The 24,870-nt window shown below is 62.2% G+C and overlaps 1 protein-coding gene across 1 annotated transcript; it reads right to left on the bottom strand.

Annotated features, from left to right (window-relative positions):
• Window positions 1-8: 8 nt before the first annotated feature.
• Window positions 9-22,380, bottom strand: LOC136604719 (segment polarity protein dishevelled homolog DVL-2-like). The gene is given in 9 exon segments (XM_066588925.1): window positions 9-2,053; window positions 2,698-2,767; window positions 2,835-2,925; window positions 3,179-3,305; window positions 3,379-3,479; window positions 6,260-6,311; window positions 6,314-6,407; window positions 10,070-10,139; window positions 22,036-22,380. Coding segments are annotated over 9 exon segments (1,164 nt in total). The 5' UTR covers window positions 22,197-22,380; the 3' UTR covers window positions 9-1,655.
• Between the last annotated feature and the right edge of the window lie 2,490 nt (window positions 22,381-24,870).

Here is a 24,870-nt window from a genome sequence, read left to right on the forward strand (position 1 = left end):
GAGGGGAGACGTACCTGCAGCAGCATGCCCCCCGGATCAATGAGGGGCGGCTGGCAGAGGGGAGACGTACCTGCAGCAGCATGCCCCCCGGATCGATGAGGGGCGGCTGGCAGAGGGGAGACGTACCTGCAGCAGCATGCCCCCCGGATCAATGAGGGGCGGCTGGCAGAGGGGAGACGTACCTGCAGCAGCATGCCCCCCGCTCCATGAGGGGCGGCTGGCAGAGGGGAGACGTACCTGCAGCAGCATGCCCCCCGGATCAATGAGGGGCGGCTGGCAGAGGGGAGACGTACCTGCAGCAGCATGTCCCCCGGCTCGATGAGGGGCGGCTGGCAGAGGGCAGACGTACCTGCAGCAGCATGCCCCCCGGATCGATGAGGGGCGGCTGGCAGAGGGGAGACGTACCTGCAGCAGCATGCCCCCCGGATCAATGAGGGGCGGCTGGCAGAGGGGAGACGTACCTGCAGCAGCATGCCCCCCGCTCCATGAGGGGCGGCTGGCAGAGGGGAGACGTACCTGCAGCAGCATGCCCCCCGGATCAATGAGGGGCGGCTGGCAGAGGGGAGACGTACCTGCAGCAGCATGTCCCCCGGCTCGATGAGGGGCGGCTGGCAGAGGGGAGACGTACCTGCAGCAGCATGCCCCCCGGCTCGATGAGGGGCGGCGGGCAGAGGGGAGACGTACCTGCAGCAGCATGCCCCCCGGATCAATGAGGGGCGGCTGGCAGAGGGGAGACGTACCTGCAGCAGCATGCCCCCCGGATCAATGAGGGGCAGCGGGCAGAGGGGAGACGTACCTGCAGCAGCATGCCCCCCGCTCCATGAGGGGCGGCTGGCAGAGGGGAGACGTACCTGCAGCAGCATGCCCCCCGGATCAATGAGGGGCGGCTGGCAGAGGGGAGACGTACCTGCAGCAGCATGTCCCCCGGCTCGATGAGGGGCGGCTGGCAGAGGGGAGACGTACCTGCAGCAGCATGCCCCCCGGCTCGATGAGGGGCGGCGGGCAGAGGGGAGACGTACCTGCAGCAGCATGTCCCCCGGATCAATGAGGGGCGGCTGGCAGAGGGGAGACGTACCTGCAGCAGCATGCCCCCCGCTCGATGAGGGGCGGCGGGCAGAGGGGAGACGTACCTGCAGCAGCATGTCCCCCGGCTCGATGAGGAGCGGCTGGCAGAGGGGAGACGTACCTGCAGCAGCATGCCCCCCGGCTCGATGAGGGGCAGCTGGCAGAGGGGAGACGTACCTGCAGCAGCATGCCCCCCGCTCGATGAGGGGCAGCTGGCAGAGGGCAGACGTACCTGCAGCAGCATGCCCCCCGGCTCGATGAGGGGCAGCTGGCAGAGGGGAGACGTACCTGCAGCAGCATGTCCCCCGGCTCAATGAGGGGCAGCTGGCAGAGGGGAGACGTACCTGCAGCAGCATGTCCCCCGGCTCGATGAGGGGCGGCTGGCAGAGCGGAGACGTTCCTGCAGCAGCATGTCCCCCGGCTCAATGAGGAGCGGCTGGCAGAGGGGAGACGTACCTGCAGCAGCATGTCCCCCGGCTCAATGAGGGGCAGCGGGCAGAGGGGAGACGTACCTGCAGCAGCATGCCCCCCGGCTCGATGAGGGGCAGCTGGCAGAGGGGAGACGTACCTGCAGCAGCATGTCCCCCGGCTCAATGAGGGGCAGCGGGCAGAGGGGAGACGTACCTGCAGCAGCATGCCCCCCGGCTCAATGAGGGGCAGCGGGCAGAGGGGAGACGTACCTGCAGCAGCATGCCCCCCGGCTCGATGAGGGGCAGCTGGCAGAGGGGAGACGTACCTGCAGCAGCATGCCCCCCGGCTCGATGAGGGGCGGCTGGCAGAGGGGAGACGTACCTGCAGCAGCATGTCCCCCGGCTCGATGAGGGGCGGCTGGCAGAGGGGAGACGTACCTGCAGCAGCATGTCCCCCGGCTCGATCCTCCCATCTGCCGCCACCGCTCCGCCCTTCATGATGGATCCAATGTAAATCCCTCCGTCTCCGCGCTCGTTGCTCTGCCCCACGATGGAGATGCCAAGGAAGTTGTACTTCTCTGGAGACACAACAGGACAGTGAGGGGAGGGATGCACATACATGACACATGCAGCCACAGCTGGAGACAGCGGGGATGCACATACATGTCACACGCTGCCCCCGCAGGAGAGGGGAGGGATGCACATACATGACACACGCTGCCCCCGCTGGAGACATCAGGGAGACACAGACATGACACACGCTGCCCCCGCTGGAGACATCAGGGAGACACATACATAACACACGCTGCCCCCGCTGGAGACATCAGGGAGGCACATACATGACACACGCTGCCCCCGCTGGAGACATCAGGGAGGCACATATGTCACACGCTGCCCCCCGCAGGAGACAGCAGGGAGGTACTTACATGTCACACGCTGCCCCCACAGGAGACAGCAGGGGGGCACATACATGACACACACTGCCCCGCAGGTGAGGGGAGGGATGCACATACATGACACACGCTGCCCCGCAGGTGAGGGGAGGGATGCACATACATGACACACGCTGCCCCGCAGGTGAGGGGAGGGATGCACATACATGACACACGCTGCCCCGCAGGTGAGGGGAGGGATGCACATACATGACACACGCTGCCCCGCAGGTGAGGGGAGGGATGCACATACATGACACACGCTGCCCCGCAGGTCATGCAGCACTCACCCATGTTTAGCGTGACGGTGATGATGTTCAGAGACATGGTGGAGTCGGTCACACTGCTGAGTGAGGAGGCCTGAAAGACAGGACAGCGGCTGTAGAGATGCCCGGCGGGCGGAGGGGGCGCACAGGACGCTACTTACCCGCTCCAGGCGCGGCGGACGCTGCTTACGCCTCCGGCGGTGACGTTTCAGCAGGCGGGAAGCGCTGCTCTGCTCAGTAGAGCTGCTGAACCTGGAAGTGAAGAGTCCGTAGATATAACACAGGGGTTCACAAACCAGACCCCCAAAAATGAGGCGTGGGCAGTGGGTGGCATGCGGACAGCCCCTCCCCCACACTGACAACACACGTGCAGACAGGTGTGAAACGTGACCACGTACCCCGGACATGCACATTAGTGTCCCATAGAGCAGCGCTGCAGAAGGAGAGAGAAGGGTTAATAGACAGCAGAGGGAGCGCAGTGCATGCTGGGAGTGCAGCCCGCTACCTGCTCATGGTGTCGTCTTCCTCCGAGTCGCAGATGCTGGTCTCTATCTCGCTGGTCAGCAGGGTGGAGGACGACTCGTAGCCAGACAGGTGGCGCTCACCGCGACCATTCAGCACCCGCACGCCGGCTACAACGATAGAGTGCTGATCAGCTGCAGACCCTCGGTAGAGCCCCCCGGACCACCGCAGCAGCCCGCTCACCTGGGTCTCCGCTCTCTCTCCGCCGCGGACGCTCCCGCCGTACGGACACCACAGACTCTGTCTCCTGGTCCAGGTTCTCTGCGCTGTCAGACACGTTCGGACTGCAACACCAAGAAGACGCATTATATGCGACAACGTCCCCCAGGGAAGGGACCAGCACCCCCGCCACGGCGCCCCACAGGGAGGGGAGAACCTGCCCCCCCCCCCCACGGCGCCCCACAGGGAGGGGAGAACCTGCCCCCCCCCCCACGGCGCCCCACAGGGAGGGGAGAACCTGCCCCCGCCACGGCGCCCCACAGGGAGGGGAGAACCTGCCCCCGCCACGGCGCCCCACAGGGAGGGGAGAACCTGCCCCCGCCACGGCGCCCCACAGGGAGGGGAGAACCTGCCCCCGCCACGGCGCCCCACAGGGAGGGGAGAACCTGCCCCCGCCACGGCGCCCCACAGGGAGGGGAGAACCTGCCCCCGCCACGGCGCCCCACAGGGAGGGGAGAACCTGCCCCCGCCACGGCGCCCCACAGGGAGGGGAGAACCTGCCCCCCCCACCCCACCCCCACGGCGCACCACAGGGAGGGGAGAACCTGCCCCCTCCCCCCCGCCCCCCAGGGAGGGGAGAACCTGCCCCCTCCCCCCCCCCACGGCGCCCCACAGGGAGGGGAGAACCTGCCCCCCCACGGCGCCCACAGGGAGGGGAGAACCTGCCCCCACCCCACCCCCACGGCGCACCACAGGGAGGGGAGAACCTGCCCCCTCCCCCCCCGCCCCCCAGGGAGGGGAGAACCTGCCCCCTCCCCCCCCCACGGCGCCCCACAGGGAGGGGAGAACCTGCCCCCCCACGGCGCCCCACAGGGAGGGGAGAACCTGCCCCCCCACAGGGAGGGGAGAACCTGCCCCCCCACGGCGCCCCACAGGGAGGGAGAACCTGCCCCCCCCACAGCGCCCCACAGGGAGGGGAGAACCTGCCCCCCCACGGCGCCCCACAGGGAGGGAGAACCTGCCCCCCCCACGGCGCCCCACAGGGAGGGGAGAACCTGCCCCCCCACGGCGCCCCACAGGGAGGGGAGAACCTGCCCCCCCCACCCCACCCCCACGGCGCACCACAGGGAGGGAGAACCTGCCCCCTCCCCCCCGCCCCCCCGCCCCCCCCAGGGAGGGGAGAACCTGCCCCCTCCCCCCCCCACGGCGCCCCACAGGGAGGGGAGAACCTGCCCCCCCACGGCGCCCCACAGGGAGGGGAGAACCTGCCCCCACCCCACCCCCACGGCGCACCACAGGAGGGGAGAACCTGCCCCCTCCCCCCCGCCCCCCAGGGAGGGGAGAACCTGCCCCCTCCCCCCCCCACGGCGCCCCACAGGGAGGGGAGAACCTGCCCCCCCACGGCGCCCCACAGGGAGGGGAGAACCTGCCCCCCCACAGGGAGGGGAGAACCTGCCCCCCCACAGGGAGGGGAGAACCTGCCCCCCCACAGGGAGGGGAGAACCTGCCCCCCCACAGGGAGGGGAGAACCTGCCCCCCCACAGGGAGGGGAGAACCTGCCCCCCACAGGGAGGGGAGAACCTGCCCCCCCACAGGGAGGGGAGAACCTGCCCCCCCACGGCGCCCCACAGGGAGGGGAGAACCTGCCCCCCCCACGGCGCCCCACAGGGAGGGGAGAACCTGCCCCCCCACGGCGCCCCACAGGGAGGGGAGAACCTGCCCCCCCCCACGGCGCCCCACAGGGAGGGGAGAACCTGCCCCCCCCACGGCGCCCCACAGGGAGGGGAGAACCTGCCCCCCCACGGCGCCCCACAGGGAGGGGAGAACCTGCCCCCTGCCCCCCCACGGCGCCCCACAGGGAGGGGAGAACCTGCCCCCTCCCCCCCCCACGGCGCCCCACAGGGAGGGGAGAACCTGCCCCCTCCCCCCCCCCCCCCCCACGGCGCCCCACAGGGAGGGGAGAACCAGCCCCCTCCCCCCCCACGGCGCCCCACCGGGAGGGGAGAACCAGCCCCTCCCCCCCCACGGCGCCCCACAGGGAGGGGAGAACCAGCCCCCTCCCCCCCCTCCACGGCGCCCCACAGGGAGGGGAGAACCAGCCCCCTCCCCCCCCACGGCGCCCCACAGGGAGGGGAGAACCAGCCCCCTCCCCCCCCCCACGGCGCCCCACAGGGAGGGGAGAACCAGCCCCCCCCCCCCCCCCACGGCGCCCCACAGGGAGGGGAGAACCAGCCCCCTCCCCCCCCACGGCGCCCCACAGGGAGGGGAGAACCAGCCCCCTCCCCCCCCACGGCGCCCCACAGGGAGGGGAGAACCAGCCCCCTCCCCCCCCCCCACGGCGCCCCACAGGGAGGGGAGAACCAGCCCCCCCCCCCCCCCCCACGGCGCCCCACAGGGAGGGGAGAACCAGCCCCCTCCCCCCCCACGGCGCCCCACAGGGAGGGGAGAACCAGCCCCCTCCCCCCCCACGGCGCCCCACAGGGAGGGGAGAACCAGCCCCCTCCCCCCCCCCACGGCGCCCCACAGGGAGGGGAGAACCAGCCCCCTCCCCCCCCACGGCGCCCCACAGGGAGGGGAGAACCAGCCCCCTCCCCCCCCCACGGCGCCCCACAGGGAGGGGAGAACCAGCCCCCTCCCCCCCCACGGCGCCCCACAGGGAGGGGAGAACCAGCCCCCTCCCCCCCCCCACGGCGCCCCACAGGGAGGGGAGAACCTGTCCCCCCACCACCACCACGGCGCCCCACAGGGAGGGGAGAACCTGCCCCCCCCCCCCACGGCGCCCCACAGGAAGGGGAGAACCTGTCCCCCCACCACCACCACGGCGCCCCACAGGAAGGGGAGAACCTGTCCCCCCCACCACGGCGCCCCACAGTAGTTGTGTGAATGGGGCATGTACTGTACTTACTGGAAGGAGGGCGGCCGCGAGTCCCCAATTCCACTGGTTCGCTCTGCAGGGGCGGAGGCAGTGGAGGAGGCAGCGGGGAGGGCTCCGTCCTCATATCTGGAGGAGGGGGTGGGGCCTGTTCAGGGGGCGTGTTCTCTGCAGACACCAACTGTTGTGCAAAAAAGGTTAATGGTGTTAAGCAGTCACACAGCGCAGCGAGCCTCCGACCGGGACAGGAGAGGGGAGGGGGGCCGTCACCGATCGCAGCGAGCCTCCGACCGGGACAGGAGAGGGGAAGGGGGCCGTCACCCAGCGCAGCGAGCCTCCGACCGGGACAGGAGAGGGGAGGGGGCCGTCACCGATCGCAGCGAGCCTCCGACCGGGACAGAGAGGGGGAGGGGGGCCGTCACCCAGCGCAGCGAGCCTCCGACCGGGACAGGAGAGGGGAGGGGGGCCGTCACCGATCGCAGCGAGCCTCCGACCGGGACAGGAGAGGGGAGGGGGGGCCGTCACCCAGCGCAGCGAGCCTCCGACCGGGACAGGAGAGGGAGGGGGGCCGTCACCGATCGCAGCGAGCCTCCGACCGGGACAGGAAAGGGGAGGGGGGCCGTCACCGATCGCAGCGAGCCTCCGACCGGGACAGGAGAGGGGAGGGGGGCCGTCACCGATCGCAGCGAGCCTCCGACCGGGACAGGAGAGGGGAGGGGGGCCGTCACCCAGCGCAGCGAGCCTCCGACCGGGACAGGAGAGGGGAGGGGGGCCGTCACCCAGCGCAGCGAGCCTCCGACCGGGACAGGAGAGGGGAGGGGGGCCGTCACCCAGCGCAGCGAGCCTCCGACCGGGACAGGAGAGGGGAGGGGGCCGTCACCCAGCGCAGCGAGCCTCCGACCGGGACAGGAGAGGGGAGGGGGGCCGTCACCGATCGCAGCGAGCCTCCGACCGGGACAGGAGAGGGAGGGGGGGCCGTCACCGATCGCAGCGAGCCTCCGACCGGGACAGGAGAGGGGAGGGGGGGCCGTCACCCAGCGCAGTGAGCCTCCGCCCGGGACAGGAGAGGGGGGCCGTCACCGATCGCAAGCGAGCCTCCGACCGGGACAGGAAAGGGGAGGGGGGCCGTCACCGATCGCAGCGAGCCTCCGACCGGGACAGGAGAGGGGAGGGGGGCCGTCACCGATCGCAGCGAGCCTCCGACCGGGACAGGAGAGGGGAAGGGGGCCGTCACCCAGCGCAGCGAGCCTCCGACCGGGACAGGAGAGGGAGGGGGGCCGTCACCGATCGCAGCGAGCCTCCGACCGGGACAGGAGAGGGGAGGGGGGCCGTCACCCAGCGCAGCGAGCCTCCGACCGGGACAGGAGAGGGGAGGGGGGCCGTCACCCAGCGTCAGCGAGCCTCCGACCGGGACAGGAGAGGGGAGGGGGGCCGTCACCGATCGCAGCGAGCCTCCGACCGGGACAGGAAAGGGGAGGGGGGCCGTCACCGATCGCAGCGAGCCTCCGACCGGGACAGGAGAGGGGAGGGGGGCCGTCACCGATCGCAGCGAGCCTCCGACCGGGACAGGAGAGGGGAGGGGGGCCGTCACCGATCGCAGCGAGCCTCCGACCGGGACAGGAGAGGGGAGGGGGGCCGTCACCGATCGCAGCGAGCCTCCGACCGGGACAGGAGAGGGGAGGGGGGCCGTCACCGATCGCAGCGAGCCTCCGACCGGGACAGGAGAGGGGAGGGGGGCCGTCACACAGCGCAGCGAGCCTCCGCCCGGGACAGGAGAGGGGAGGGGGGCCGTCACCGATCGCAGAGAGCCTCCGACCGGGACAGGAGAGGGGAGGGGGGCCGTCACCGATCGCAGCGAGCCTCCGACCGGGACAGGAGAGGGGAGGGGGGCCGTCACCGATCGCAGCGAGCCTCCGACCGGGACAGGAGAGGGGAGGGGGGCCGTCACCGATCGCAGCGAGCCTCCGACCGGGACAGGAGAGGGGAGGGGGGCCGTCACCGATCGCAGCGAGCCTCCGACCGGGACAGGAGAGGGGAGGGGGGCCGTCACCGATCGCAGCGAGCCTCCGACCGGGACAGGAGAGGAGGGGGGCCGTCACCGATCGCAGCGAGCCTCCGACCGGGACAGGAGAGGGGAGGGGGGCCGTCACCGATCGCAGCGAGCCTCCGACCGGGACAGGAAAGGGGAGGGGGGCCGTCACCGATCGCAGCGAGCCTCCGACCGGACAGGAGAGGGGAGGGGGGCCGTCACCGATCGCAGCGAGCCTCCGACCGGGACAGGAGAGGGGAGGGGGGCCGTCACCGATCGCAGCGAGCCTCCGACCGGGACAGGAGAGGGGAGGGGGGCCGTCACCGATCGCAGCGAGCCTCCGACCGGGACAGGAGAGGGGAGGGGGGCCGTCACCGATCGCAGCGAGCCTCCGACCGGGACAGGAGAGGGGAGGGGGGCCGTCACCGATCGCAGCGAGCCTCCGACCGGGACAGGAGAGGGGAGGGGGCCCGTCACCGATCGCAGCGAGCCTCCGACCGGGACAGGAGAGGGGAGGGGGGCCGTCACCGATCGCAGCGAGCCTCCGACCGAGACAGGAGAGGGGAGGGGGGCCGTCACCCATCGCAGCGAGCCTCCGATCGGGACAGGAGAGGGGAGGGGGGCCGTCACCCAGCGCAGCGAGCCTCCGACCGGGACAGGAGAGGGGAGGGGGGCCGTCACCCAGCGCAGCGAGCCTCCGACCGGGAGAGGGGAGGGGGGCCGTCACCCAGCGCAGCGAGCCTCCGACCGGGAGAGGGGAGGGGGGCCGTCACCCAGCGCAGCGAGCCTCCGACCGGAGAGGGGAGGGGGGCCGTCACCCAGCGCAGCGAGCCTCCGACCGGGACAGGAGAGGGGAGGGGGGCCGTCACCCAGCGCAGCGAGCCTCCGACCGGGACAGGAGAGGGGAGGGGGGCCGTCACCCAGCGCAGCGAGCCTCCGACCGGGACAGGAGAGGGGAGGGGGGCCGTCACCCAGCGCAGCGAGCCTCCGACCGGGACAGGAGAGGGGAGGGGGGCCGTCACCCAGCGCAGCGAGCCTCCGACCGGGACAGGAGAGGGGAGGGGGGCCGTCACCCAGCGCAGCGAGCCTCCGACCGGGACAGGAGAGGGGAGGGGGGCCGTCACCCAGCGCAGCGAGCCTCCGACCGGGACAGGAGAGGGAGGGGGGCCGTCACCCAGCGCAGCGAGCCTCCGACCGGGACAGGAGAGGGGAGGGGGGCCGTCACCCAGCGCAGCGAGCCTCCGACCGGGACAGGAGAGGGGAGGGGGGCCGTCACCCAGCGCAGCGAGCCTCCGACCGGGACAGGAGAGGGGAGGGGGGCCGTCACCCAGCGCAGCGAGCCTCCGACCGGGACAGGAGAGGGAAGGGGGGCCGTCACCCAGCGCAGCGAGCCTCCGACCGGGACAGGAGAGGGGAGGGGGGCCGTCACCCAGCGCAGCGAGCCTCCGACCGGGACAGGAGAGGGGAGGGGGGCCGTCACCCAGCGCAGCGAGCCTCCGACCGGGACAGGAGAGGGGAGGGGGGCCGTCACCCCAGCGCAACGAGCCTCCGACCGGGACAGGAGAGGGGTGGGGGGCCGTCACCCAGCGCAGCGAGCCTCCGACCGGGACAGGAGAGGGGAGGGGGGCCGTCACCCAGCGCAGCGAGCCTCCGACCGGGACAGGGGAGGGGGGCCGTCACCCATCGCAGCGAGCCTCCGACCGGGACAGGGGAGAGGGGTCCTCATCCATGGCAGCGACCCCGCCAGGACAGAAGAGGGGGGGGGGGGGGGGCGTCATCCAGTGCAGTGACCTTTGCCGAGGACAGCAACTCACCCAGGAAACCACACGGCCATTAAAGCAGGGTAGCTTGGCATTATCATCGGAGATCTCCTCCTTCACCACCCTGTGGACAAGAACAGTGTTACTAGAAGGCTGCTGGCGAGGGGAGATGAAGGCTGGGGGTCCGCCACTCAGAATCCAGGCCTCTACCACTGCAGACAGCGCAGGAATCACAAGGTAGCATCCAGCTGGGAGTCAGCTGACAGACCGCAACACCAAGTGACGGACCGCCGACCATCTACTGAGGAGACCACCAAGATGGCCATCTTCAGGGATGGGGACATAGCTGTACAGACCGACCGACTCGCCACTAACTTCCAAGTGTCAAGAACACACACCAGGGAGAATCCCCCTCCCCTCCGTGTGCGCGCACACACACACACACACACACGCACACACACAGGGGAGACTCCCCCTCCCCTCCGTGTGCGCGCACGCACACACACAGGGGAGGCTCCCCCTCCCCTCAACCGCACACAGGGGAGGCTCCCCCTCCCCTCAACCGCACACAGGGGAGGCTCCCCCTCCCCTCAACCGCACACAGGGGAGGCTCCCCCTCCCCTCAACCGCACACAGGGGAGGCTCCCCCTCCCCACAACCGCACACAGGGGAGGCTCCCCCTCCCCACAACCGCACACAGGGGAGGCTCCCCCTCCCCACAACCGCACACAGGGGAGGCTCCCCCTCCCCACAACCGCACACAGGGGAGGCTCCCCCTCCCCACAACCGCACACAGGGGAGGCTCCCCCTCCCCACAACCGCACACAGGGGAGGCTCCCCCTCCCCACAACCGCACACAGGGGAGGCTCCCCCTCCCCACAACCGCACACAGGGGAGGCTCCCCCTCCCCTCAACCGCACACAGGGGAGGCTCCCCCTCCCCTCAACCGCACACAGGGGAGGCTCCCCCTCCCCTCAACCGCACACAGGGGAGGCTCCCCCTCCCCTCAACCGCACACAGGGGAGGCTCCCCCTCCCCTCAACCGCACACAGGGGAGGCTCCCCCTCCCCTCAACCGCACACAGGGGAGGCTCCCCCTCCCCTCAACCGCACACAGGGGAGGCTCCCCCTCCCCTCAACCGCACACAGGGGAGGCTCCCCCTCCCCTCAACCGCACACCGGGGAGGCTCCCCCTCGCCACAACCGCACACCGGGGAGGCTCCCCCTCGCCACAACCGCACACCGGGGAGGCTCCCCCTCGCCACAACCGCACACCGGGGAGGCTCCCCCTCGCCACAACCGCACACCGGGGAGGCTCCCCCTCGCCACAACCGCACACCGGGGAGGCTCCCCCTCGCCACAACCGCACACCGGGGAGGCTCCCCCTCGCCACAACCGCACACCGGGGAGGCTCCCCCTCGCCACAACCGCACACCGGGGAGGCTCCCCCTCGCCACAACCGCACACCGGGGAGGCTCCCCCTCGCCACAACCGCACACCGGGGAGGCTCCCCCTCGCCACAACCGCACACCGGGGAGGCTCCCCCTCGCCACAACCGCACACCGGGGAGGCTCCCCCTCGCCACAACCGCACACCGGGGAGGCTCCCCCTCGCCACAACCGCACACAGGGGAGGCTCCCCCTCGCCACAACCGCACACAGGGGAGGCTCCCCCTCGCCACAACCGCACACAGGGGAGGCTCCCCCTCGCCACAACCGCACACAGGGGAGGCTCCCCCTCGCCACAACCGCACACAGGGGAGGCTCCCCCTCGCCACAACCGCACACAGGGGAGGCTCCCCCTCGCCACAACCGCACACCGGGGAGGCTCCCCCTCGCCACAACCGCACACCGGGGAGGCTCCCCCTCGCCACAACCGCACACCGGGGAGGCTCCCCCTCGCCACAACCGCACACAGGGGAGGCTCCCCCTCGCCACAACCGCACACCGGGGAGGCTCCCCCTCGCCACAACCGCACACCGGGGAGGCTCCCCCTCGCCACAACCGCACACCGGGGAGGCTCCCCCTCGCCACAACCGCACACCGGGGAGGCTCCCCCTCGCCACAACCGCACACCGGGGAGGCTCCCCCTCGCCACAACCGCACACCGGGGAGGCTCCCCCTCGCCACAACCGCACACCGGGGAGGCTCCCCCTCGCCACAACCGCACACCGGGGAGGCTCCCCCTCGCCACAACCGCACACCGGGGAGGCTCCCCCTCGCCACAACCGCACACCGGGGAGGCTCCCCCTCGCCACAACCGCACACAGGGGAGGCTCCCCCTCGCCACAACCGCACACAGGGGAGGCTCCCCCTCGCCACAACCGCACACAGGGGAGGCTCCCCCTCGCCACAACCGCACACAGGGGAGGCTCCCCCTCGCCACAACCGCACACAGGGGAGGCTCCCCCTCGCCACAACCGCACACAGGGGAGGCTCCCCCTCGCCACAACCGCACACAGGGGAGGCTCCCCCTCGCCACAACCGCACACAGGGGAGGCTCCCCCTCGCCACAACCGCACACAGGGGAGGCTCCCCCTCGCCACAACCGCACACAGGGGAGGCTCCCCCTCGCCACAACCGCACACAGGGGAGGCTCCCCCTCGCCACAACCGCACACAGGGGAGGCTCCCCCTCGCCACAACCGCACACAGGGGAGGCTCCCCCTCGCCACAACCGCACACAGGGGAGGCTCCCCCTCGCCACAACCGCACACAGGGGAGGCTCCCCCTCGCCACAACCGCACACAGGGGAGGCTCCCCCTCGCCACAACCGCACACAGGGGAGGCTCCCCCTCGCCACAACCGCACACAGGGGAGGCTCCCCCTCGCCACAACCGCACACAGGGGAGGCTCCCCCTCGCCACAACCGCACACAGGGGAGGCTCCCCCTCGCCACAACCGCACACAGGGGAGGCTCCCCCTCGCCACAACCGCACACAGGGGAGGCTCCCCCTCGCCACAACCGCACACAGGGGAGGCTCCCCCTCGCCACAACCGCACACAGGGGAGGCTCCCCCTCGCCACAACCGCACACAGGGGAGGCTCCCCCTCGCCACAACCGCACACAGGGGAGGCTCCCCCTCGCCACAACCGCACACAGGGGAGACTCCCCCTCGCCACAACCGCACACAGGGGAGAATCCCCCTCGCCTCGGTGTGTGTATATACGCTGAGGAGAATCCCCCTCGCCTCGGTGTGTGTATATACGCTGAGGGGAATCCCCCTCGCCTCGGTGTGTGTATATACGCTGAGGGGAATCCCCCTCGCCTCGGTGTGTGTATATACGCTGAGGGGAATCCCCCTCGCCTCGGTGTGTGTATATACGCTGAGGGGAATCCCCCTCGCCTCGGTGTGTGTATATACGCTGAGGGGAATCCACCTCGGTGTGTGTATATACGCTGAGGGGAATCCACCTCGCCTCGGTGTGTGTATATACGCTGAGGGGAATCCCCCTCGCCTCGGTGTGTGTATATACGCTGAGGGGAATCCACCTCGCCTCGGTGTGTGTATATACGCTGAGGGGAATCCACCTCGGTGTGTGTATATACGCTGAGGGGAATCCACCTCGCCTCGGTGTGTGTATATACGCTGAGGAGAATCTACCTCCGCTCTGTGTGTATATACTGAGGAGAATCTACCTCGCCTCTGTGTGTATATACTGAGGAGAATCTACCTCGCCTCTGTGTGTATATACTGAGGAGAATCTACCTCGCCTCTGTGTGTATATACTGAGGAGAATCTACCTCGCCTCTGTGTGTATATACTGAGGAGAATCTACCTCGCCTCTGTGTGTATATACTGAGGAGAATCTACCTCTCCTCTATGTGTATATACTGAGGAGAATCTACCTCCGCTCTGTGTGTATATACTGAGGAGAATCTACCTCACCTCTATATGTATATACTGAGGAGAATCTACCTCACCTCTATGTGTATATACTGAGGAGAATCTACCTCCGCTCTGTGTGTATATACTGAGGAGAATCTACCTCCCCTCTATGTGTATATACTGAGGAGAATCTACCTCCCCTCTATGTGTATATACTGAGGAGAATCTACCTCCCCTCTATATGTATATACTGAGGAGAATCTACCTCACCTCTATGTGTATATACTGAGGAGAATCTACCTCCGCTCTGTGTGTATATACTGAGGAGAATCTACCTCCCCTCTATGTGTATATACTGAGGAGAATCTACCTCCCCTCTATGTGTATACACTGAGGAGAATCTACCTCCCCTCTATGTGTATATACTGAGGAGAATCTACCTCACCTCTATGTGTATATACTGAGGAGAATCTACCTCCCCTCTATGTGTATATACTGAGGAGATTCTACCTCCCCTCTGTGTGTATATACTGAGGAGAATCTACCTCCCCTCTATGTGTATATACTGAGGAGAATCTACCTCCCCTCTATGTGTATATACTAAGCAGAATCTACCTCACCTCTATGTGTATATACTGAGGAGAATCTACCTTACCTCTATGTGTATATACTGAGGAGAATCTACCTCCGCTCTGTGTGTATATACTGAGGAGAATCTACCTCACCTCTGTGTGTATATACTGAGGAGAATCTACCTCACCTCTGTGTGTATATACTGAGGAGAATCTACCTCACCTCTATGTGTATATACTGAGGAGAATCTACCTCACCTCTATGTGTATATACTGAGGAGAATCTACCTCCCCTCTGTGTATATAATATAGGGGGGCGCTGCGCTGTGGATGAGGGATACAATATAGGGGGGCGCTGCGCTGTGGATGAGGGATACAATATAGGGGGGGCGCTGCGCTGTGGATGAGGGATACAATGTAGGGGGCGCTGCGCTGTGGATGAGGGATACAATATAGGGGGGCGCTGCGCTGTGGATGAGGGATACAATGTAGGGGGGCGCTGTGGATGAGGGATACAATGTAGGGGGGCGCTGCGCTGTGGATGAAGGATACAATGTAGGGGGGCGCTGCGCTGTGGATGAAGGATACAATGTAGGGGGGCGCTGCACTGTGGATGAGGGATACAATATAGGGAGGCGCTGCGCTGTGGATGAGGGATACAATATAGGGGGGCGCTGCACTGTGGATGAGGGATACAATGTAGGGGGGTGCTGCGCTGTGGATGAGGGGTACAATGTAGGGGGGCGCTGTGGATGAGGGATACAATGTAGGGGGGCGCTGCGCTGTGGATGAGGGATACAATATAGGGGGGCGCTGCGCTGTGGATGAAGGATACAATGTAGGGGGGCGCTGCGCTGTGGATGAGGGATACAATATAGGGAGGCGCTGTGCTGTGGATGAGGGATACAATGTAGGGGGGCGCTGCGCTGTGGATGAGGGATACAATATAGGGGGCGCTGCGCTGTGGATGAGGAATACAATATAGGGGGCGCTGCGCTGTGGATGAAGGATACAATATAGGGGGCGCTGCGCTGTGGATGAGGGATACAATATAGGGGGCGCTGCGCTGTGGATGAGGGATACAATGTAGGGGGGCGCTGCGCTGTGGATGAGGGATACAATGTAGGGGGGCGCTGCGCTGTGGATGAGGGATACAATGTAGGGGGCGCTGCGCTGTGGATGAGGGATACAATATAGGGGGCGCTGCGCTGTGGATGAGGGATACAATATAGGGGGGCGCTGCGCTGTGGATGAGGGATACAATATAGGGGGGCGCTGCGCTGTGGATGAGGGATACAATATAGGGGGGCGCTGCGCTGTGGATGAGGGATACAATATAGGGGGGCGCTGCGCTGTGGATGAGGGATACAATGTAGGGGGGCGCTGTGCTGTGGATGAGGGATACAATATAGGGGGCGCTGCGCTGTGGATGAGGAATACAATATAGGGGGCGCTGCGCTGTGGATGAGGGATACAATATAGGGGGCGCTGCGCTGTGGATGAGGGATACAATATAGGGGGGCGCTGCACTGTGGATGAGGGATACAATATAGGGGGGCGCTGCGCTGTGGATGAGGGATACAATGTAGGGGGCGCTGCGCTGTGGATGAGGGATACAATGTAGGGGGGCGCTGCGCTGTGGATGAGGGATACAATGTAGGGCGGCGCTGTGCTGTGGATGAGGGATACAATGTAGGGGGCGCTGCACTGTGGATGAGGGATACAATATAGGGGGCGCTGCGCTGTGGATGAGGGATACAATGTAGGGGGGCGCTGTGCTGTGGATGAGGGATACAATGTAGGGGGCGCTGCACTGTGGATGAGGGATACAATGTAGGGGGGCGCTGCGCTGTGGATGAGGGATACAATGTAGGGGGCGCTGCGCTGTGGATGAGGGATACAATGTAGGGGGCGCTGCGGATGAGGGATACAATGTAGGGGGGCGCTGCGCTGTGGATGAGGGATACAATATAGGGGGGCGCTGCACTGTGGATGAGAGATACAATATAGGGGGGCGCTGCGCTGTGGATGAGGGATACAATATAGGGGGGCGCTGTGCTGTGGATGAGGGATACAATATAGGGGGCGCTGCGCTGTGGATGAGGGATACAATATAGGGGGGCGCTGTGGATGAAGGATACAATATAGGGGGGCGCTGCGCTGTGGATGAGGGATACAATATAGGGGGCGCTGCGCTGTGGATGAGGGATACAATGTAGGGGGCGCTGCGGATGAGGGATACAATGTAGGGGGCGCTGCGCTGTGGATGAGGGATACAATATAGGGGGCGCTGCACTGTGGATGAGGGATACAATATAGGGGGGCGCTGCACTGTGGATGAGATACAATATAGGGGGGCGCTGCGCTGTGGATGAGGGATACAATATAGGGGGGCGCTGCGCTGTGGATGAGGGATACAATGTAGGGGGGCGCTGCGCTGTGGATGAGGGATACAATGTAGGGGGCGCTGCGCTGTGGATGAGGGATACAATGTAGGGGGGGCGCTGCGCTGTGGATGAGGGATACAATGTAGGGGGGCGCTGCACTGTGGATGAGGGATACAATGTAGGGGGCGCTGCGCTGTGGATGAGGGATACAATGTAGGGGGGCGCTGCGCTGTGGATGAGGGATACAATGTAGGGGGTGCTGCGCTGTGGATGAGGGATACAATGTAGGGGGGCGCTGTGGATGAGGGATACAATGTAGGGGGGCGCTGCGCTGTGGATGAGGGATACAATATAGGGGGCGCTGCGCTGTGGATGAGGGATACAATATAGGGGGCGCTGCGCTGTGGATGAGGGATACAATGTAGGGGGGCGCTGCGCTGTGGATGAGGGATACAATATAGGGCGGCGCTGCGCTGTGGATGAGGGATACAATATAGGGGGCGCTGCGCTGTGGATGAGGGATACAATGTAGGGGGGCACTGCGCTGTGGATGAGGGATACAATATAGGGGGGCGCTGCACTGTGGATGAGAGATACAATATAGGGGGGCGCTGCGCTGTGGATGAGGGATACAATATAGGGGGGCGCTGCACTGTGGATGAGGGATACAATGTAGGGGGGCGCTGCGCTGTGGATGAGGGATACAATGTAGGGGGCGCTGCGCTGTGGATGAGGGATACAATGTAGGGGGTGCTGCGCTGTGGATGAGGGATACAATGTAGGGGGGGCGCTGCGCTGTGGATGAGGGATACAATGTAGGGGGTGCTGCGCTGTGGATGAGGGATACAATATAGGGGGGCGCTGCGCTGTGGATGAGGGATACAATATAGGGGGGCGCTGTGCTGTGGATGAGGGATACAATATAGGGGGCGCTGCGCTGTGGATGAGGGATACAATATAGGGGGCGCTGTGCTGTGGATGAGGGATACAATGTAGGGGGGCGCTGTGCTGTGGATGAGGGATACAATATAGGGGGCGCTGTGCTGTGGATGAGGGATACAATGTAGGGGGTGCTGCACTGTGGATGAGGGATACAATATAGGGGGGCGCTGCACTGTGGATGAGGGATACAATGTAGGGTGGCGCTGCGCTGTGGATGAGGGATACAATGTAGGGGGCGCTGCGCTGTGGATGAGGGATACAATGTAGGGGGTGCTGCGCTGTGGATGAGGGATACAATGTAGGGGGGGCGCTGCGCTGTGGATGAGGGATACAATGTAGGGGGTGCTGCGCTGTGGATGAGGGATACAATGTAGGGGGCGCTGCGCTGTGGATGAGGGATACAATGTAGGGGGCGCTGCGCTGTGGATGAGGGATACAATGTAGGGGGCGCTGCGCTGTGGATGAGGGATACAATATAGGGGGCGCTGCGCTGTGGATGAGGGATACAATATAGGGGGCGCTGCGCTGTGGATGAGGGATACAATGTAGGGGGGCGCTGCGCTGTGGATGAGAGATACAATATAGGGGGGCGCTGCGCTGTGGATGAGGGATACAATATAGGGGGGCGCTGCACTGTGGATGAGGGATACAATGTAGGGGGGCGCTGCGCTGTGGATGAGGGATACAATGTAGGGGGGCGCTGCGCTGTGGAGGGCGGAAATACCAGCAGGTCAGTGTTAGAGAGGTTTAGTTTTAGGTAGAGAGAGGACATGGTGTTAGAGACAGCGGACAGACAGTTAGTCGTGTTGGAGGAAGGGTGCAGAGATGTCACGGGAAGAGGTGGCTGGTACCTTCCTACTTACGGTCTCCACAGCCCCCGGGTACTCATATATATATACACACACTGTCTATGTATGTAAGCGGGGGCTGGTACCTTCCTACTGATGGTCTCCACGGCCCCCGGGTAATATATATACACACTGTCTATGTATCTAAGTGGGGGCTGGTATCTTCCTACTGACGGTCTCCGCGGCCCCCGGGTAATATATATATATATATACACACTGTCTATGTATGTAAGCAGGGGCTGGTACCTGCCTACTGACGGTCTCCGCGGCCCTCGGGTAATATATATATACACACACTGTCTATGTATGTAAGCGGGGGCTGGTACCTGCCTACTGACGGTCTCCGCGGCCCCCGGGTAATATATATACACACTGTCTATGTATGTAAGCAGGGGCTGGTACCTGCCTACTGACGGTCTCCGCGGCCCTCGGGTAATATATATATACACACTGTCTATGTATGTAAGCAGGGGCTGGTACCTGCCTACTGACGGTCTCCACGGCCCCCGGGTAATATATATACACACTGTCTATGTGTGTAAGCGGGGGCTGGTACCTGCCTACTGACGGTCTCCGCGGCCCCCGGGTAATATATATACACACTGTCTATGTATGTAAGCAGGGGCTGGTACCTTCCTACTGACGGTCTCCGCGGCCCTCGGGTAATATATATATACACACTGTCTATGTATGTGAGCGGGGGCTGGTACCTTCCTACTGACGGTCTCCGCGGCCCCCGGGTAATATATATACACACACACACTGTCTATGTATCTAAGTGGGGGCTGGTACCTTCCTACTGACGGTCTCCACGGCCCCCGGGTAATATATGTACACACACTGTCTATGTGTGTAAGCGGGGGCTTGTACCTTCTTAATGACGGCCTCCACGGCCCCCAGGGTAATATATATATATACACACACTGTCTATGTATGTAAGTGGGGGCTGGTACCTTCCTACTGACGGTCTCCACGGCCCCCGGGTAATATATGTACACACACTGTCTATGTATATAAGTGGGGGCTGGTACCTTCCTACTGACGGTCTCCACGGCCCCCGGGTAATATATGTACACACACTGTCTATGTGTGTAAGCGGGGGCTTGTACCTTCTTAATGACGGCCTCCACGGCCCCCAGGGTAATATATATATATACACACACTGTCTATGTATGTAAGTGGGGGCTGGTACCTTCCTACTGACGGTCTCCACGGCCCCCAGGTAATATATATATATACACACTGTCTATGTATGTGAGCGGGGGCTTGTACCTTCCTACTGACGGTCTCCACGGCCCTCGGGTAATATATATATACACACTGTCTATGTATGTAAGCGGGGGCTGGTACCTTCCTACTGACGGTCTCCACGGCCCCCGGGTAATATATGTACACACACCGTCTATGTATGTGAGCGGCGGCTGGTACCTTCCTACTGACGGCCTCCACGGCCCCCAGGTAATATATATATATATATATATACACACACTGTCTATGTATATAAGTGGGGGCTGGTATCTTCCTACTGACGGTCTCCGCGGCCCCCGGGTAATATATATACACACATTGTCTATGTATATAGGTGGGGGCTGGTATCTTCCTACTGACGGTCTCCACGGCCCTCGGGTAATATATATACACACTGTCTAAGTATGTAAGCGGGGGCTGGTACCTTCCTACTGACGGTCTCCACGGCCCCCGGGTAATATATGTACACACACCGTCTATGTATGTGAGCGGGGGCTGGTACCTTCCTACTGACGGCCTCCACGGCCCCCAGGTAATATATATATATATATACACACACTGTCTATGTATATAATTGGGGGCTTGTACCTTCCTACTGACGGCCTCCAGGTTATTTATTTATATATATATATACACACACACACACAATGTATATAATTGGGGGCTTGCACCTTCCTACTGACAGTCTCCACGGCCCCCGGGTAATATATATACACACTGTCTATGTATGTAAGCAGGGGCTGGTACCTTCCTACTGATGGTCTCCACGGCCCCCGGGTAATATATATATACACACTATGTATGTGAGCGGGGGCTGGTACCTTCCTACTGACGGTCTCCACGGCCCCCAGGGTAATATATATATATATACACACTATGCATGTGAGCGGGGGCTGGTACCTTCCTACTGACGGCCTCCACGGCCCCCAGGGTAATATATATATACACACTGTCTATGTATGTGAGCGGGGGCTGGTACCTTCCTACTGATGGTCTCCACGGCCCCCGGGTAATATATATACACACTGTCTATGTATGTAAGCGGGGGCTGGTACCTTCCTACTGACGGTCTCCACGGCCCCCGGGTAATATATATATACACACTGTCTATGTATGTGAGCGGGGGCTGGTACCTTCCTACTGACGGCCTCCACGGCCCCCAGGTAATATATATATATATATATATATATATATATACACACACTGTCTATGTATATAATTGGGGGCTTGTACCTTCCTACTGACAGTCTCCACGGCCCCCGGGTAATATATATATACACACTATGTATGTGAGTGGGGGCTGGTACCTTCCTACTGACGGCCTCCACGGCCCCCAGGGTAATATATATATACACACTATGTATGTAAGCGGGGGCTGGTACCTTCCTACTGACGGTCTCCACGGCCCCCAGGGTAATATATATATACACACTGTCTATGTATGTGAGCGGGGGCTGGTACCTTCCTACTGACGGTCTCCGCGGCCCCCGGGTAATATATATATATATATATACACACACACACTGTCTATGTATGTGGGTGGGGGCTGGTACCTTCCTACTGACGGTCTCCGCGGCCCCCGGGTAATATATATATATATATATATATATATATATACACACACACTGTCTATGTATATAGGGGCTGATACCTTCCTACTGACGGTCTCCACGGCCCCCAGGGTAATATATGTATACACACTATGTATGTGAGCGGGGGCTGGTACCTTCCTACTGACGGTCTCCGTGGCCCCCGGGTAATATATATATATATACACACTGTCTATGTATGTAAGCGGGGGCTGGGACCTTCCTACTGACGGTCTCCGTGGCCCCCGGGTAATATATATATACACACACACTGTCTATGTATGTAAGCGGGGGCTGGTACCTTCCTACTGACAGTCTCCACTGCCCCAGGGTAATATATATATATATATATACATACACACTGTCTATGTATGTAAGCGGGGGCTGGTACCTTCCTACTGACGGTCTCCGCGGCCCCCGGGTAATATATATATATACACACTGTCTATGTATATAGGGGCTGGTACCTTCCTACTGACGGTCTCCGCACACACTAGTCCGGATGTATACACACACGGGTCATGGAGGGGGATGGCTGAGTATATATATACACACGGAGCCTCTGCCCTCTCCTCCTCCTCCCGAGCCGCCAGCAGTATAGAATTACCCGAAGTCTTGGTCCATGGCCTTGAAGAAGTACTTGGCATGGCCCCGTCCGAGCGCCGCCTTGAAGTCCCGCAGGCGGATGTCGGAGGCCGGCACGGGCACCTTCACCAGGTAGGGGGTCTCCTCCTCGTCCAGGTGGTAGATCACCTTGGTCTCCCCCATTCTGTGGCCTAGCGGAGCCCGGAGCCACGGACTCAATTACTTCCAGCACGACGTACCTGAGAACCTGCGTCTGACGTCACCACGTACACGTAGCTGGGCGGGAAGCGGGGAATCCACGGGCACTGCAGAGACCACGCCCACATTAAAAGAGAACCACCGCGTCTAGGCTCCGCCCACCTCAATAAAGGGCGAGAACTGCGATATTTCTATCCACCCCTGTCCCCCGAGCAAATTTCGGATTTCTGCCGAACTTAAGCAGCGCTGCTGATTAGAGCCACCTGATTGGCTCTTCGGCACCACGTGGCTACACGGCGTGCACGCGGATTGCCTTCAGCAGCCGTGCACTACACACTGCACTTAAAGGGGTTGTCCCGCGGCAGCAAGTGGGTCTATACACTTCTGTATGGCCATATTAATGCACTTTGTAATGTACATCGTGCATTAATTATGAGCCATACAGAAGTTATTCACTTACCTGCTCCGTTGCTGGCGTCCTCGTCTCCATGGTGCCGTCTAATTTTCAGCGTCTAATCGCCCGATTAGACGCGCTTGCGCAGTCCGGTCTTCTCCGTTCTGAATGGGGCCGCTCGTGCCAGAGAGCGGCTCTCGTAGCTCCGCCCCGTCACGTGTGCCGATTCCAGCCAATCAGGAGGCTGGAATCGGCAATGGACCGCACAGAAGACCTGCGGTCCACCGAGGGTGAAGATCCCGGCGGCCATCTTCGCAAGGTAAGTAAGAAGTCACCGGAGCGCGGGGATTCGGGTAAGTACTATCCGGTTTTTTTTTTCAACACATGCATCGGGTTTGTCCCGCGCCGAACGGGGGGGCTATTGAAAAAAAAAAAAAAAAAACAGTTTAAGCAGCACGGGGTTAGGGCTAGGGTTAGGGTTAACTAAACTTAACCCTAACCCTAAGCCCAACCCTAAACACTAACCTTAAACACTAACCCAAAACCTAACCCTAAACACTAGACCTAACCCTAACCCTAACCACTAAACCTAACCCTAAACACTAACCCTAAACCTAACCCTAAACCTAACCCTAAACACTAAACCTAACCCTAAACACTAACCCTAAACACCAACCCTAAACCCTAAACCTAACCCTAAACACTAACCCTAAACCTAACCCTAAACACTAAACCTAACCCTAACCCTAAACACTAACCCTAAACACCAACCCTAACCCTAAACACTAACCCTAAACCTAACCCTAAACACTAACCCTAACCCTAAACACTAACCCTAAACCTAACCCTAACCCTAAACCTAACCCTAAACCTAACCCTAAACACTAACCCTAACCCTAACCCTAACCCTAACCCTAACCCTAACCCTAACCCTAACCCTCTAACCCTAACCCTAACCCTAACCCTAACCCTAACCCTAACCCTAACCCTAACCCTAACCCTAACCCTAACCCTCTAACCCTAACCCTAACCCTAACCCTAACCCTAACCCTAACCCTAACCCTAACCCTAAACACCAACCCTAACCCTAAACACTAACCCTAAACCTAACCCTAAACACTAACCCTAACCCTAAACACTAACCCTAAACCTAACCCTAACCCTAAACCTAACCCTAAACCTAACCCTAAACACTAACCCTAACCCTAAACACTAACCCGAAACACTAACCCTAAACAATAAACCTAACCCTAAACAATAACCCTAAACACTAACCCTAAACAATAAACCTAACCCTAACCCTAATTACTAACCCTAAACACTAACCCTAAACCTAACCCTAAACCTAACCCTAAACACTAAACCTAACCCTAACCCTAAACCTAAACCTAACCCTAAACAATAACCCTAAACCTAACCCTAAACAATAAACCTAACCCTAACCCTAATTACTAACCCTAAACACTAACCCTAAACCTAACCCTAACAACTAACCCTAACCCTAAGCACTAACCCTAACCCTAAACACTAACCCTAAACCTAACCCTAAACACTAAACCTAACCCTAACCACTAACCCTAACCCTAAACACTAACCCCAACCCTAAACACTAAACCTAACCCTAAACACTAACCCTAAACCTAATACTAAACACTAAACCTAACCCTAACCCTAAACACTAAACCTCACCCTAACCCTAAACACTAACCCTAACCCTAAACACTAACCCTAACCTTAAACACCAACCCTAAACACCAACCCTAACCCTAAACACTAACCCTAAACACCAACCGTAAACCTAACCCTAAACACTAACCCTAACCCTAACCCTCTAACCCTAACCCTAACCCTAACCCTAACCCTAACTAAACTTAACCCTAACCCTAAGCCCAACCCTAAACACTAACCTTAAACACTAACCCAAAACCTAACCCTAAACACTAGACCTAACCCTAACCCTAACCACTAAACCTAACCCTAAACACTAACCCTAAACACTAACCCTAAACCTAACCCTAAACCTAACCCTAAACACTAAACCTAACCCTAACCCTAAACACTAACCCTAAACACCAACCCTAAACCCTAAACCTAACCCTAAACACTAACTGTAAACCTAACCCTAAACACTAAACCTAACCCTAACCCTAAACACTAACCCTAAACACCAACCCTAACCCTAAACACTAACCCTAAACCTAACCCTAAACACTAACCCTAACCCTAAACACTAACCCTAACCCTAAACACAAACCCTAAACCTAA

This window comes from Eleutherodactylus coqui, unplaced genomic scaffold, assembly GCF_035609145.1.
Source record: "Eleutherodactylus coqui strain aEleCoq1 unplaced genomic scaffold, aEleCoq1.hap1 HAP1_SCAFFOLD_291, whole genome shotgun sequence".
In the NCBI taxonomy this organism is placed as follows: Eukaryota; Metazoa; Chordata; class Amphibia; order Anura; family Eleutherodactylidae; genus Eleutherodactylus; species Eleutherodactylus coqui.